This window comes from Pleuronectes platessa, chromosome 4 (assembly GCF_947347685.1).
Source record: "Pleuronectes platessa chromosome 4, fPlePla1.1, whole genome shotgun sequence".
NCBI classification, from domain to species: domain Eukaryota; kingdom Metazoa; phylum Chordata; class Actinopteri; order Pleuronectiformes; family Pleuronectidae; genus Pleuronectes; species Pleuronectes platessa.
In genome coordinates, this window is record NC_070629.1 from 21820661 (window position 1) to 21834036 (window position 13376).

General features: G+C 46.8%; 1 protein-coding gene across 1 annotated transcript in view; it reads right to left on the reverse strand.

Moving 5' to 3' along the window:
* Nucleotides 1-9904, reverse strand: part of ptch1 (patched 1) — a 48982-nt gene extending 39078 nt beyond the window's left edge. Inside the window, exons 1-2 of the mRNA XM_053421669.1 lie at nucleotides 9324-9904; nucleotides 7679-7871 (exon numbers count right to left, since the gene is read on the reverse strand). Coding sequence (XP_053277644.1) covers nucleotides 7679-7871; nucleotides 9324-9494 — 364 coding nt within the window. The 5' untranslated portion in view covers nucleotides 9495-9904. The remainder of the gene's footprint in view (nucleotides 1-7678; nucleotides 7872-9323) is intronic.
* Between the last annotated feature and the right edge of the window lie 3472 nt (nucleotides 9905-13376).

Below are 13376 nucleotides of genomic sequence, written 5' to 3' on the forward strand. Positions count from 1 at the left end.
CCGGTAGGAAAAGAAAACGCTAAACTCTGTTTGAAGCATGTGCGTGCATGTGTGCAGTGGTCGGGGATTATTTCTTAAAACCCAAGGTGTCAGGCGAGTGATGTGTTAATTGTTGTAGGTGACCAAGAAAAAGCGTAAGAGATGCTGCCGCCGTTGGAAGCAATGGAAAGGTGTTGTCAAATGTTCAGAGATAGCACTCTCATTTTTATCAAGCAAAATAAGTGAAAAACTACTTTGTTATTAACTCGGTAGGGACAAAACAAACTCATCCTGTATCTTCTGTCCCTGTCCTGCCACATGTATGGCCCTGTGATAAGCCCACAGCCATAACAGAGCGTGACATGAGCCTGAGCAGCCAATCTCAAGCAGCCATCTCTGTCATTTCCTGGTGTGATGGCCCGTGATTTCAGGTTATGCCAGAATCACACAGTGCTGAGTGTGGAACAGAAGACCGAAGGCGAGAAATACAAAAACAGCTTGAAGTTCTTTGAAAGGCTCCTGAAGGTCCGACTTCATGAACAGAAGTTTTAATGATTCACTTTTCACTTCAACTTTAGGCTCGCCAGGGAAAAAGAGACTTGACCTGACCAAGGTTGGCGAGGAGCTGTGTTGCTTCACGTATCAGTGAGACATAAGAGTTCAGTGTGAGCAATAGATCTATGGATTTAAAGGCTTCTCAGATGCCAAAACACTGCACACCAGTTCAAATGGAGTTCACGTTACAAGGAATGTGAAATTGCATGCATGCATTGACCGATGAAGCTCCTTGTCGGATGACGGTGCATTGCATTCACCCCCCTCCTGGTTCTTTAACTTCTATACTTTGTTCGCTCTCCACTAACCTTGTCTGCTGTTCGGTGTTGGACATGTAGCCAAGCACATTGGAGCTTGTAAGTGGAAAACTTACAAGCTCCTTCTACAGCAAAAATTGAAGCTGATGGGAACAGTGAGAATGAACCAAAATTAGTTTAAAAAGAGGTCAAATAGAATAAAACACACAAGGGTTTGTAAGAGTTTGTAACATAAATTAACAGAAAAGAAAAGATGAAAGTTTGATCCCTGATTGTAAACAAACAAAGCATCTTTGATGTGATGCTCGCTTTTGAAAACTAACAAATTGATATTTCCGGTCGCAGCTTGAACCGGAAGCTCAGTCTATTTTCGAACGATCAAAACGATTTCAAAGTGCTGAGACACATCACCTTTTTTTTCATATCTTTCAACCCTGGACAGAGATGCTGGATGTAAATGTCGAAACAGAAAACCGGAGAGACAGTGACATCAGGCCTCTATGCACTTAACAACACATCAGCCTGTGGTGTCAGGTCACAAGTGCTTCTCTTGTCCCGACTCCTCAGCTGGACTCCTCTCTGGCGGCCTCAGCTCACTCCGACACATACTGACTCAATCCGGAGCTTCAAACCTCTCAATCATCCGAGAGAGGAAATGTTTTATGTCTCTGTATCTTTATGCCTCCTTGTGTGTGCATGTGTGGTACTGGGATAATTGCTGTTACTTCCAGATTCTATGACGTTGTACTGCAGGAATTGCAATGAACTATACTGCTCCACACGTAACCCGTGTGAGCCAGAGGGGCTATGAAACCAAAAAAACACACATCCCAGCCAGCAGCGCAGACGCAGTTTGCAGGAGATGTTTATAGTGAGTTTGCATGAAAAATTCTCGCCGCTTTCGTCTGAGAAGCATCAATCCACACCCCTGGTCTCTCTCCTGGTGCAGGGTAAGCACCGCCGCCAAAACACAAACACACTGCCGCTACTATACTCCTGCTCCTTCCCTCGCTCGGTCTCCCCCTCCAGCGCACACACACACACACACACACACACACACACACACACACCCTCTGCTGTTTTGTACTTTCTCCACCCCTCTGGCAGTCAGCACTGTGAGGGAGGGAAGAGAGGAAAGGGGAAGAGGGAGGGAGGGAGGGAGGCGAGGGGAAGGGAAGGAGAAGGAGGGAGGCCAGACCACCCTGCTCTCATGGCAGGGCTGAGTGTTTACATTGCCGTGCCTCACTCTGTAATACATCTGGCATTCTGAGGCCACTCTCTCCAGCCAGGGACGGGGGGGAGTGGTGTTGGTGAGAGGGGAGGCAGGAGGGGAGAGGAGGCTCGGGTAAAAGAGAGAGACCTTTCTGGCAGAGAGGAAAAGAGAGGGATAGGAGAGAGAGAGAGAGAGAGAGGGAGAGAGGGAGAGAGGGGAGAGAGAGGTGGGGGTAACTCTCTCTGAAGTCTCCTGTGGTTGGTCATTCGCAGGGCTCTGGTTTTTGAATAAGAGCGCCTGAAAGAATGCAAAATGTAAACAGAGAGCTTGGAGGCATCTCAGGATGTGTGTTTGTGAATGGGAGCTCGCGTTCACACACACGACGGTCGCACACGGACAAAAGGCTAACAAGCAAATTTCCCCAAAAGTTACTTTGCATCTGCATCGGTGCAGTTAGATCTCATATATATACATATATAAATATATGTATATATACACAACTGCTTTCAAAAGTATGCAGAGCCAGCCTGGGAAAACAGCGCAGAAAGTCTGTGTACAGTACCGGAGGCGCAATGTTGCCCCACACTAAATCCCTCACCGGCTAGCCTACACTTTTCATCAACTCGTAAAGTTTAACACAACACGCTGGAATGTTATTCCTTCCTCAGAGGTTTAATCCTGTTTGTAGTGAACTGATAAACACAAAACTTAATTGAGTCCAGTTTGGAAAACGTTCAAAAGTGTGGATGTGCGCCGGCCTCTGGAAGAGAGCGGAACAGATGGTGACAGAAAGACAGACGATGCTGTGCAAGCCGAGGGGAAAAGGACTGGGTGTGGGTGCATTTGTGTGTCTGATTGCTTGCGGCTGCTGAGTGAAAGTGGCCGGAGATACAGCAGGAGGATGATAGTGGAGAGGAAAAGGAGAAGAAAAAGAAAATGAGGGAAACAGATGAATAAAAAGAGAAAATAGCAAAGCGAGGCCCATCAAAATAGCCTGCCATGCCAGCCCGAGTCAACCACCTCCTCATTCACAGGAGACTCCAAAAGCCTCTCTGCATGTGCAAATGTGCATGTGTGGGTGTGTGTGTATGTGCACGCGCCTGTGCATTCATGCATGTATCAATGCTCCCATACACATCAAAAGCTGGATAATTCAATCATGCAAACCACAATCCCTTCAGTGGAGACACCGCATTCAGGGCACTCCTCCTCCTCCTCATCTTCGTCCACAAGAAAGGATGTCAAGACTTCTTCCGCATGCACTCAACATTACACCGCTCCCTTCTCTTTGCTGCCATTACCAGCAAAACAACAAAACAACCACCAACTCTGTCAACTCAGCTCTTAATCACACTAGATACAAAACAGACATGCCGGGCAGGGAGGGAGTCGCTGTGGAGAAACACTGGATTCTGAAACATTAAGTCTGACTCAGGATGCAGATAAGAATGGATTCTAACTCTTAGCACATTGATATCAGGAATAAGATGAAGGCACATTAACATTTAGAAGGGCATGAGTTTGGATTTCCTGTTGTTTGTTGCATTCCTCAACAAATGCTGTCATTAAAGCAACAGTGATGACTTGCACTAATGTAGAATTTGGATATGTATTTCAAATGGTCTTAATATTCAGGGTTAGGGGTCAGAGGAGGGCTTTAATCCAGAGATTAAAGGAAAATCATATATCCAATTCACTGCCCTCTGCTGGAGGACACATGTCAAATGATTAAAACCCAAATTCATAATCAAGAGGAAAATACTTCTACACTAAATAAAGTATTCCTCCGGCAGCATCGGGCTCATGTCACACTCATAGGCGTGCATGGGTTCGAACCCACGCACACCAGGACGTATACAGGACCGAACAAGGATCAGTGACAGCTGCTACTTCTGCTGCGCTCTTCCCACTGCCGCCCTCCCCCCCTCCCCTCTGCTGTGAGTCCTCACTCTGCACCCAGGCCACAGGGTGAGTATCAGGTGAGGTTTTAAATAGCGGGGCCCCAACGAGATGACCTCAGGGTCCCAGGGGTCTACCCCCGTGGCCCCTGGCCTCTACACTTATGCTCCCCCCTGACCCACCCCTAGAAAGTGCTCCAGGACCGTGGGCCTCTCCTCCGTCTGTAGCCCTGGGACTACAACCAACAGGCCTGTGCCCCCTTAGTCCAGGCCGTAAATCAGAGGAACCATAAAAATCATTTGAACTAATCACTCACACATATCTCTGGGTATCTTCAGTCAGTGTACGGTGAACACAAAAGGCGTCTTCTTAACACTTACAGGCCCCCGTCTCTTTCTTTAGTCTACAGGCGTACCGCAACTCAGCCAAGATTAAAGTGAAGCTCAAGCTCCCTGCTTCACCCCCAGTTTCAACTTCAACCCTTGCACCAGAGCTCAAGCTTCAAAAGCCCCCGTTTCCAAACGTTCTCCTCCCAGTACCCGTTCTCACCCGTCAACACAGCCCTGGAAAAAAAAACACACCACACGGCCACATCTCCAGCTCGCTCTCCTAGCAGCAGAGAAACAGAGCGAAGGAGCGAGGGTCCGTTCCTACAGGAAGGCCAATGTTTACGCGATACTGTTTTAATTAGAGGCAGGCGGTGCTGCTATTTTCTTTACAATTTGGCCTGTGTTTGCCTGAACCCAGAATGCCAAGGGATGGCTCCGTTTTTCCATTTGTAGCCAGAAGGAACTCGAAAGGGGTCTGATTCCTCTGGTCTGCGTCTCCGCTGCTCCGAACGCGGCTTATCGTTAATCAACGTAAGATCATCTAGAATCATCTGCAATCTGAAACTGAGGATGGATCTGGAGTCGAGCAGAGGTCAATGGGCACGAGCTCCGACACTCGGGAAAGTATGGAGAGGGCGGCGAGTCACATCTGTGAGTGTGGAGAGGAAAATAGGAGACCCACAATACTACAACTTCCTGTTTCAGCTAATAATTTCCTGTGAGCGTCACACTGGATATAAATATAACTGTGGATGCAATCTGGCCTCAACACACTTATCATGTGATCCACGCCGGCAAAAAGAAACAACTTTCAAACTATAACTGAATTTCACGACATGTTTAACAGGACACAAAAAAAAAAACAGAGTCGTCCTCTGAGGTTAGACTTTGTGCAGGCGCGCAGCTCTCTCCCAATTGGTCTCTGTCGCTTTGTCTAATAAACAGAACTTCCTGTGTCTGAGTGTTTATAAACAGTGCTGAGTGAGCACCGTGTGAGAAGAGACAATCCCGCGAAAGCTGCAGCACGTGATTGAGCGTAGGATAAACACCCCGGCCGGCTCCAGGACGCAGTTAATGGTGGTCCGCCTCCGCACCCCCAGAGGGAAGGTGACGACAGACACGAGGTGAGATCGCCAATGTAAAAATGCGGCTCCGTTCCATTGTGAAGGAACTGAGAGATTGAATTTGAGATGGGTGTAGTGTGTCTGTGTGTGTGTGTGTGTGTGTGGCTGAGTGCGTGCGTCTGAAGGCCACACAGCTTCCAGGCGGGGTCGTCCACGGGTCGCCAGCGGAGGGCAGTTCCAAATGAAACATAAACAGCCGCTCTGTCCTCTCCTCCTCTCTCCTCTTTTTCCTCTCGGACGATGGGCCAGTCCCCCAGCACGGCCCAGCACAGCGTTCCACGGTCCAGGCAGAACTAATCTATCCCTCAGCTGTGCAGTCTAATCTAAACAAACAGATCTCTCCCTACCAACATCTGGAACCCCTCACGTCCCGGGACCTAGGAAAACCACCGCAGCCCAAGTCTCTTTGTCAGTGTCTGGGTGTGCGGACGAGCGGATCTCTGTGTGTGTCGGTGCGAGTCAGTGTGAGTCCATGTTGGAGACGTCTAGCAGAGGTCGCGAGACGGGGGCTCAGCTGTCTGTCAGGTTCTACACAGAGCCAATCTCTACTGACGATTAATGGTTTAACTTCTCTGAAACAGTGAAGCTGTGACTGAGGCCTGAGCGGTAGCAACTGTTATATTACTGCTTCATCGCCAGATAAGGTCCAATTTGATAACTACAACAAATATTAATCCAAAAGTTTCTAATAGTGACAAACATCACAAGTTATTGGGGCCCAATCAAAAGACATAGAACAGAGATAAGTAGAAAATCCAACATAATGAGAAGCTGCAACAACTTTTTGTGCGTCACCTTGGTGGAGGTAAAGTTATCTACACTACACATCCATAGACACTTCATAGGTTAGAAAAGTTATGGCTAACTACACCACTTCCAGAAAAGCTTCTAGAAAAGATAATAAGGAAGAGTAGATAAAGACAAATGTGATTCAAAGTTACTCAAATCCAAAGTTATGTCCTTATACATCAGATCTTTGGAGTTTATAATGATGAGAAGGAGGGAATGCTGACAATCCTCACATTATAGAGGTTTGTCCTGGCAAATGTGTGATGATAGAATCAGAAGAATGATTATCTGATTTCCACCATGATCCTTAGTGGTAGACTTAAGGCTGCATTGTCAAGTCTGTACCTTTGGGTTTAACATGGTGCCCCTCACTGTAGCACACATGATCTTGGCCTGACCATGTGAAGCAGGGTGTGAAACAAGTGTGTTCCCATCCCTACACTCAGGAGTCCTACACCAAAAGAAGGTCCCCCTGGCTTCGAACATGCTGTCTGTCAGACCCCTGCAGCAGCACGCAAGGAGAGAACAGCCAACCCGAGGAGGAGGTGGGGTGTCTGATCTGGTCAGGAACCGTCTGCTTTCAAGTCGGATCTCACGAGTTATTTGTGCTTTGTATTCGAGGGAGGGTCTCTAAGATGGAGAGAAAACTTGAACATCAACATCTGTACATCTACAATGTTTTATTTCTGTTTTTTATGGCGCAAAAATACGTATTCAGTTTCCCAGCAGCGAAATCTTCGCCTCCATTCATGACTCCCACAGCACACTCTAGTCCTAAGTGCAGGAATGCAGATCAAAGCAAAGGGGGGGGGGGAAAGCGCAGCCCCTTCCCCTTACCCCCCCCCCCCCCCCCCCCCCCCCTTGAGCACCACCCATACGCACAGTTCCCGACTACCTAAAAAAAAAAATCATACTTCATACGTTTTTTTTTACAAAGACACAGAAATAACAACAAGTGAGTCGTCCCCGTCCGCTCCACAAACACTGGATCCTGCCCGTCGCTCCACTTTTTCCCTGCAGCCGGAGACAAATCTTTTTGGAAAGTTGAGAGCTGTCCAGAACGGGACCACACACAGTCTCTGAGCATTCAACTGCTGGGGGCAGACAGACACACACTCACTCACACACACTCACTCACACACTCTCACAAAATGGCGGCTTTGACAAAAATTCCCTCTACCCCAAAAGCTGCTTATGAACTTAATTACAACCTTACTGCTGAGTGCGGTTACTGCCACCCCTCGCACGTCTTGTGTGTGCATGTGCCTGGAGGAGCTGTGAACGTGTGGAGGACAGATACGAGGATTTGAAAAGTTTCAACTGGCCACTTGCCAGGGACCAAACAATAAACAATATCCTGAGGCTTGTTAGGCAGCAACACTGTCCTCCTCCAATCTGACGCATTCCCAACATGCAACATCAAGTTGTTCCCATTAACAAGTTGTGCGAAAAAGAAGAGTTCAAGCAGCTCGCATTCAAACACACACACAACATGTCCAAAACAGCCAATAGGCAATCAAGGTAATGTCTTACCTTCCACCCAGAGTTTCTCCACGTCCGTCTCCAAATTAGCCGCCCTCAAGCCCACGGCGAAAGCTCCGAAAATCATGAGGCCCACCACCAAGAACTTTCCGCAGTTCTTTTGTATGTAGCAGCCCAGCCTAAATAAGAGTCTCTGGAACTTCGCTCTCAGCCATAGAGGGGCTTTCCTCCCGGTCGCCTTCCCCTGCAATCAAGACAAGAGTCCCAATGTTAGTGTCAAATTGAAATACAAGAACAATGTACTTGCTCAGACAGGTGAATGTGCGGTGGTTTGGGAGTCACAGGGACAGAGAGATGACCCCCGGCAGGTGGCCCCACAATGTGTTCACCTCAAAACATTTCAACTACAGGCACCAGTTCCGGCCCCCAGGAGCCTCTGGTTGTTGTGATTCTAGAACGGAGGATTTAACAGGGAAATGTGGTCAACAAATATACGGAAACACAGTCGCTGGCTGTCTCGCTCGGCTGACCTTTGGTGACTGACACACACACATCTGTCGCGGGTGGGGGGTGGGGTGGGGGGGGACCGCCCGGAAACCGCTGGAGAGACTCCCCGGAGCGAGAGACACCGGTTCTGTCGTATCAGTGACATGTCTAAACTGTAACCTTAGCAGGATACGTGCAAAAGGAAGAGATGTATTCAGGCCGGTGCATATCTGTCAGTTCACTGCTACAGTGATGAGTTCATTAAGACAGGAACAACTGACAGTGGAGGAGCAGGTCTGCGTGGCTCTGCTCCAAGATAAGGATGCAGCAGGACCTCCGGAGTGGATGGAAGGTGAATAAGAGGAGATGCGATTATACAGTAGGGGGGGGGGGGGGTGGGGGGGGGGGTGTGTGTGTGATAATATGCATCCACTGTGTCTCTACTTCACTCAGAGAGGGTAGTATATAGGTTCTTCTGTCCTAAAATCCTCCATAATAACATAGTAAAGTAACTGTAACATAGCATAAAGTGTGACTACACTACACTATAGTAATATATGTATTAATAGTGGTGTGGGCAGCCTACATCAACACCCACACATCACACTGATATGAACCCCCCACAAATAAGCGCCACACACCGACTCCACTCCCCGTGTGTTCCGGCCTGCGGTGGTGGTAGAGGAGGAGTGGAGGAGCCCTCGCAGGGGGACTCGCTGTATTTTGTGAACGAGTGAGGGAAGCCACATGGATTTACTTTTACGCACGAAGTCGCCAAAGTTTAGACGCCACCGTAGAAACCAGTAACTTAGGCATCGACAGTTTTAAAAAGCTGCCCGCGTGCAGAAAAGGTCTGGATGTTATGAAACAGGCGCTGGGAGAAGTGACTGCGGGCGAGAGCTGCATGTTTTGCCCCGTCTCAGACCGTTACAGGTCGGCATGTTGCAGGAGGAACAGTCGCGGTTAAGTCATGTGGAGAAACCTGCATCCCAACACCGGGCTGCAGGGGAAGGATCGAGCTGTTGCACGGAGTCAAACCCCTTCATGGCTCGCTACAACCTCCCCGTACCCCTGGTCCCCCGCGCCCAGCCCCGTCCCGTTACCCACAGCAGCCACTGGACACACTTCGGACACTTTTTACACCCTAACACAATTAAATGAAACCGGGAGCGTGAAGCTGCTGCCCGGGTGAAGATGGGAGAGAAAGCACCTCTGTTATCTGCTGCAAAGCGAAGCCGGCATCGCAGTAGCTCGGCCGCTGCAAATACTCCAAATCCAGCGGTGTGCCGCGGGTATAGTCCCCCCTGTTCCTCCGCGTTACTCTCGGCCGATCGGGGTCTCTGTTTTCCTGCTCGGAGGGCGCATTAGCAGCCGAGGCCATGTTGCGGGGACTGCGCGGTGGTCACCGATTCCCACGTTAGTGTAGCTCCCCGAAAGCGTGCAGCGATATCCCGCGGCGGCGGCAGGGTTTCACTCTCGGAGATCCCGTGAAGTAGGGCTTCATACTCCGGTCGGAGACGGCGAGTCAAAGTCTGCGCCTTCCATCCCAACATTGCGTGATCCGGAGGTCTCCGCCGCTTCCACCGCACTCGCCGAGCCTCTGGAGGAAAAACCCAAAAAGTTGTGAAGTTTCTCTCAGAAAGCGCCGTGCGTAAAGTGATCCCCGTGCACGAGTGGAAGGAGGGTGAGAGCACTCGACGGTCGTGGCATTCTGCTGAGATCGATGTGGTCTTCCCCTGGGCCGCGCGTCACGGCCAACTCTGAGATTCAATAGAAGAGGAGAAAAGACCTCTCTCCATTTGGAGGCAGAGGAGGAGGAGGAGGAGGAGGGGTGAAAAAAAGGAGGAAAGAGGACGGTGGAAAAAAAGAGAAAGAGTCGAGGTCCCGCCTCTGGGGCTGTCAGATCGCAGGACTTCCTCGCATCTGATTGGTTCCAGAGGAGCAAAAATTACTCAGCAAACACGACTATTATTAGCTGCTTAGCAACAGCTCACTAAAGTAGAGGGACCACCCAGGCGCGCGGACCTCACGGGGGGGGGGGGGGGGGGCTCGTGCACAGAGAGCCAAACCAGTCCGGTGCGTTTGGTTTTGGTGTTTTTATTTTTGTGGAGGCTTTTCTTTTCCACACATGTTGCCCTGTCGCCCGGAGGAAGCGTTACCCGGAGAGGAGCTGCAGTTTGAGGCAGAGGTTGCAGGGCAGAGGTCCGTGCGTCGGAAGGAGACCGAGGAATGTCAGAGCTGAGATTTTTTAAAGACTTTTTCTTTTCTTTTCTTTCTACCACCTCCATGATGGTGGTGGTGGTCGAGCCTCAGATTACAGCGGTCAAAAGGGAGGTGCCACAGTATAAGTACCCTGTCCTCGTCAGCCCTACTTTAACATATGGGCTACATTGGCTCTTATAGTTAAAACATAGTTAATGTCACATTCAATAAGTTGTTTGTGGGAAATTAATTCAACAATTACTTTTTTACAAAAATTCACATAATATACACAAGTAATATGTTTAGTACCTTTTTAAAGCCACAGAATAATTACATCTATAAATTACGCATGGAAATGCTAATTGTTGCAGTAGGACGTAAAGGCACAAACAGATTTAAGCGTAAGAAGGTCTGATTAATTATTCTACATTATAATAAACGTAAAAATCTTCATGATTAGGAAAAAAAGTTACTATAATACTAAAAAAATAAAAAATACTATAAATCAAGACTTATAAATATAAGACTCACACTCTTCATTTAAAGTAAAAAGTAAACCTAACCTCGTGTAACTCAGACTAAACTGCCTTAGTGAAGAAGTGATGAATATAACAAATCAATAATAACAATAGTGGTTATTAACCAGTGTAACCACTTGTTGGACCAGAGCGTCACAGGGTCGACAGACCCATAATTCACACGTAGGTGGGTGGTCCAGCTCGTTCCATATACGCAGGAACTGTTGACTGTCACGTGATAAGATAAAGATTGTAAAAAGTACCAACTCAGGCAGGGCAGCATCCTCTCAGTGATATAAACACATAGGTAGCAAAACAGAACAATCAATTGCATGCTACACAAACACACAGGTGCACATCCAAATGCATCAGTGTACAAATGAGTGTGTGTGAAGGCATACATGCAATGATATGTAATAATATGTGTATGGTTTTAGATGCATGGACACAAGCTCAGATACAGAGAATAGAGATGATCGTGGAGATATGTGCTCACACATGGATAATGCAAATGCACAAAATCACACTTACACACCTAACAGATTAGATATTTGGTGAAAAATTGACATTTTCCTCAAATGGTCACACTTTTTATTTGGTTTAAATCACAAAATTTAAAGGTTCAGTGTGTAGAAGGTAGTGACATACAGTGGGGATGTCACCTCAGCCTCCCCTTCCAAACATGAGAGAGACCCTGTGGGAACTTTCAGTTGTCATAAAAACTAAAAACATGGCGGCCTCCACAGAAAGGATCCGCTCCTGATGTAAATTAAGAATTTAAATATAACCAATCTAGGCCTGAGAAAACAACAATTAGTACAAATTTAGATGAAACACACTAGTGAAAACGGCCTTATTTTATATTCAATTTTTGCCTATAGATCCCTTTCATCTAAATCTTAAGCACTGGACCTTTAACAGTATTTCTCAGTTGGATCAACTCGACCCCTTTTAAAAAGTATTTTCCCTAAAGAAAAGCTCAGATGCCATGTTTTAAAAAAAATCTAAACAAGTGTTATCTTTTCAGTCCCATACACATTTTGTTGTTTCTTTGGAGTGAGTATGGGAAGTTTGGATTTGGAGGTGGACCCCAACACCGGGTGCAGCAATGATATCATTTCACAGGCATCAGGTATCTCTGGTTTGGCGTCTCAGCCGGAGGAGAGGAGGCATCCGAGGCAAAACAAAGTGAGCCTGCGATGCCCCCTAATGCCCCTGAATAGAAGCAGGCCTGTCTCTGTGGAATGTGTCCTTAAAGCGAGCAGGAGTCATAACCGCTGCACAATATCTGCGCAAGACATTTCCAGGCTGCAGTGTTGACGGTAACTCTTCAGGACTCCATCAGAAGAGCCATAGGTCATTGTGGGGGAAACGGCCCCCCCCCCTCCAAAATACTGTAGTGTGGAGGCTGTAAAGATATGCCAGTAAAAAGGCTCTGGGAGATTATATTGCAAGCATCTGTGTGAACTAATGAAATACATGTGCACATAAGATGCCAAAACACCTTTGACCAAGTATGAGCATATTTCCTATTTTTTCATTAGCCGTCATGTGCTAATATGGATCAGATGGGCTAATTGTTCATTTAAAGAGTTTGACTGAGCAGGGAGATGTATATTCCAAATCAGATTCTTTTCATTTTGTGATTGCAGGCATTGATTTGAAAGATTCTAAGACTTTTTTTTTTTAGCAATGAGTAAAGTTGAGTACTCAGGTTTATTGTTCTTCAAATAAAAGCAGCAAGATATAACGGTTAAGTTGAGGCCAATGCATGTGTATCATAATTAATTTATCTGAAACAGTGTTTATTGTAGGAAATCTATTCATCAGCCATGTCCCACTTTTTAAACCTTTAAATCTTGCCAGCAGTTGAAGAGCACATTTACAATAATGTTGATTAATGTGTGTTGGTCTTATAAATAAATGTGATGAAATGAAAAGAAAATGCCACAATTCTCTGTAGAGCCGAGACGATTAGATGATGAGTGCTTTGGTTCCCTGGTTCCAGCATCTCATTATTGTTTTCTTTGCATGATACATAATGATGCAAAACAATATACCTTACAAGTTGATACATTGCGATACAATAAGGTCGTAACTACAGTATATCCACAACTTCCAGAAAATCTGTTTAAATACTTCTTGGTGATATTCAAACCTTTCATGTTGTGTCACCATCGCAGCAAAATGTTAACATTTGTGCTTTGTCTGATATTTTGATTGATTGATTGATTTGTTGGATGATGATTTTTATTCAGTCATCAACGCACATCGTACAATAAGTATGAACAATAAGGACAGTGTAAAAAATCTCCAAACAGTGATCACATGATGTAGACTATGTCTGCCCTTATTCTTATCAAAATAAGCTACCCTCCAATAATTGATCAGGTTATTGAAACAGGTTTACTCTGATTCTCCTCAGCCGGCTGTTGAGCTCTGTATAGGTTAGGGATGATTTGTTATGTCAGCTGTTGGAATCAGACTCCATAGGGATGGTGTTGTGGATCCGAGGATCCCCGATGACTAATGTTTGCCTCTTC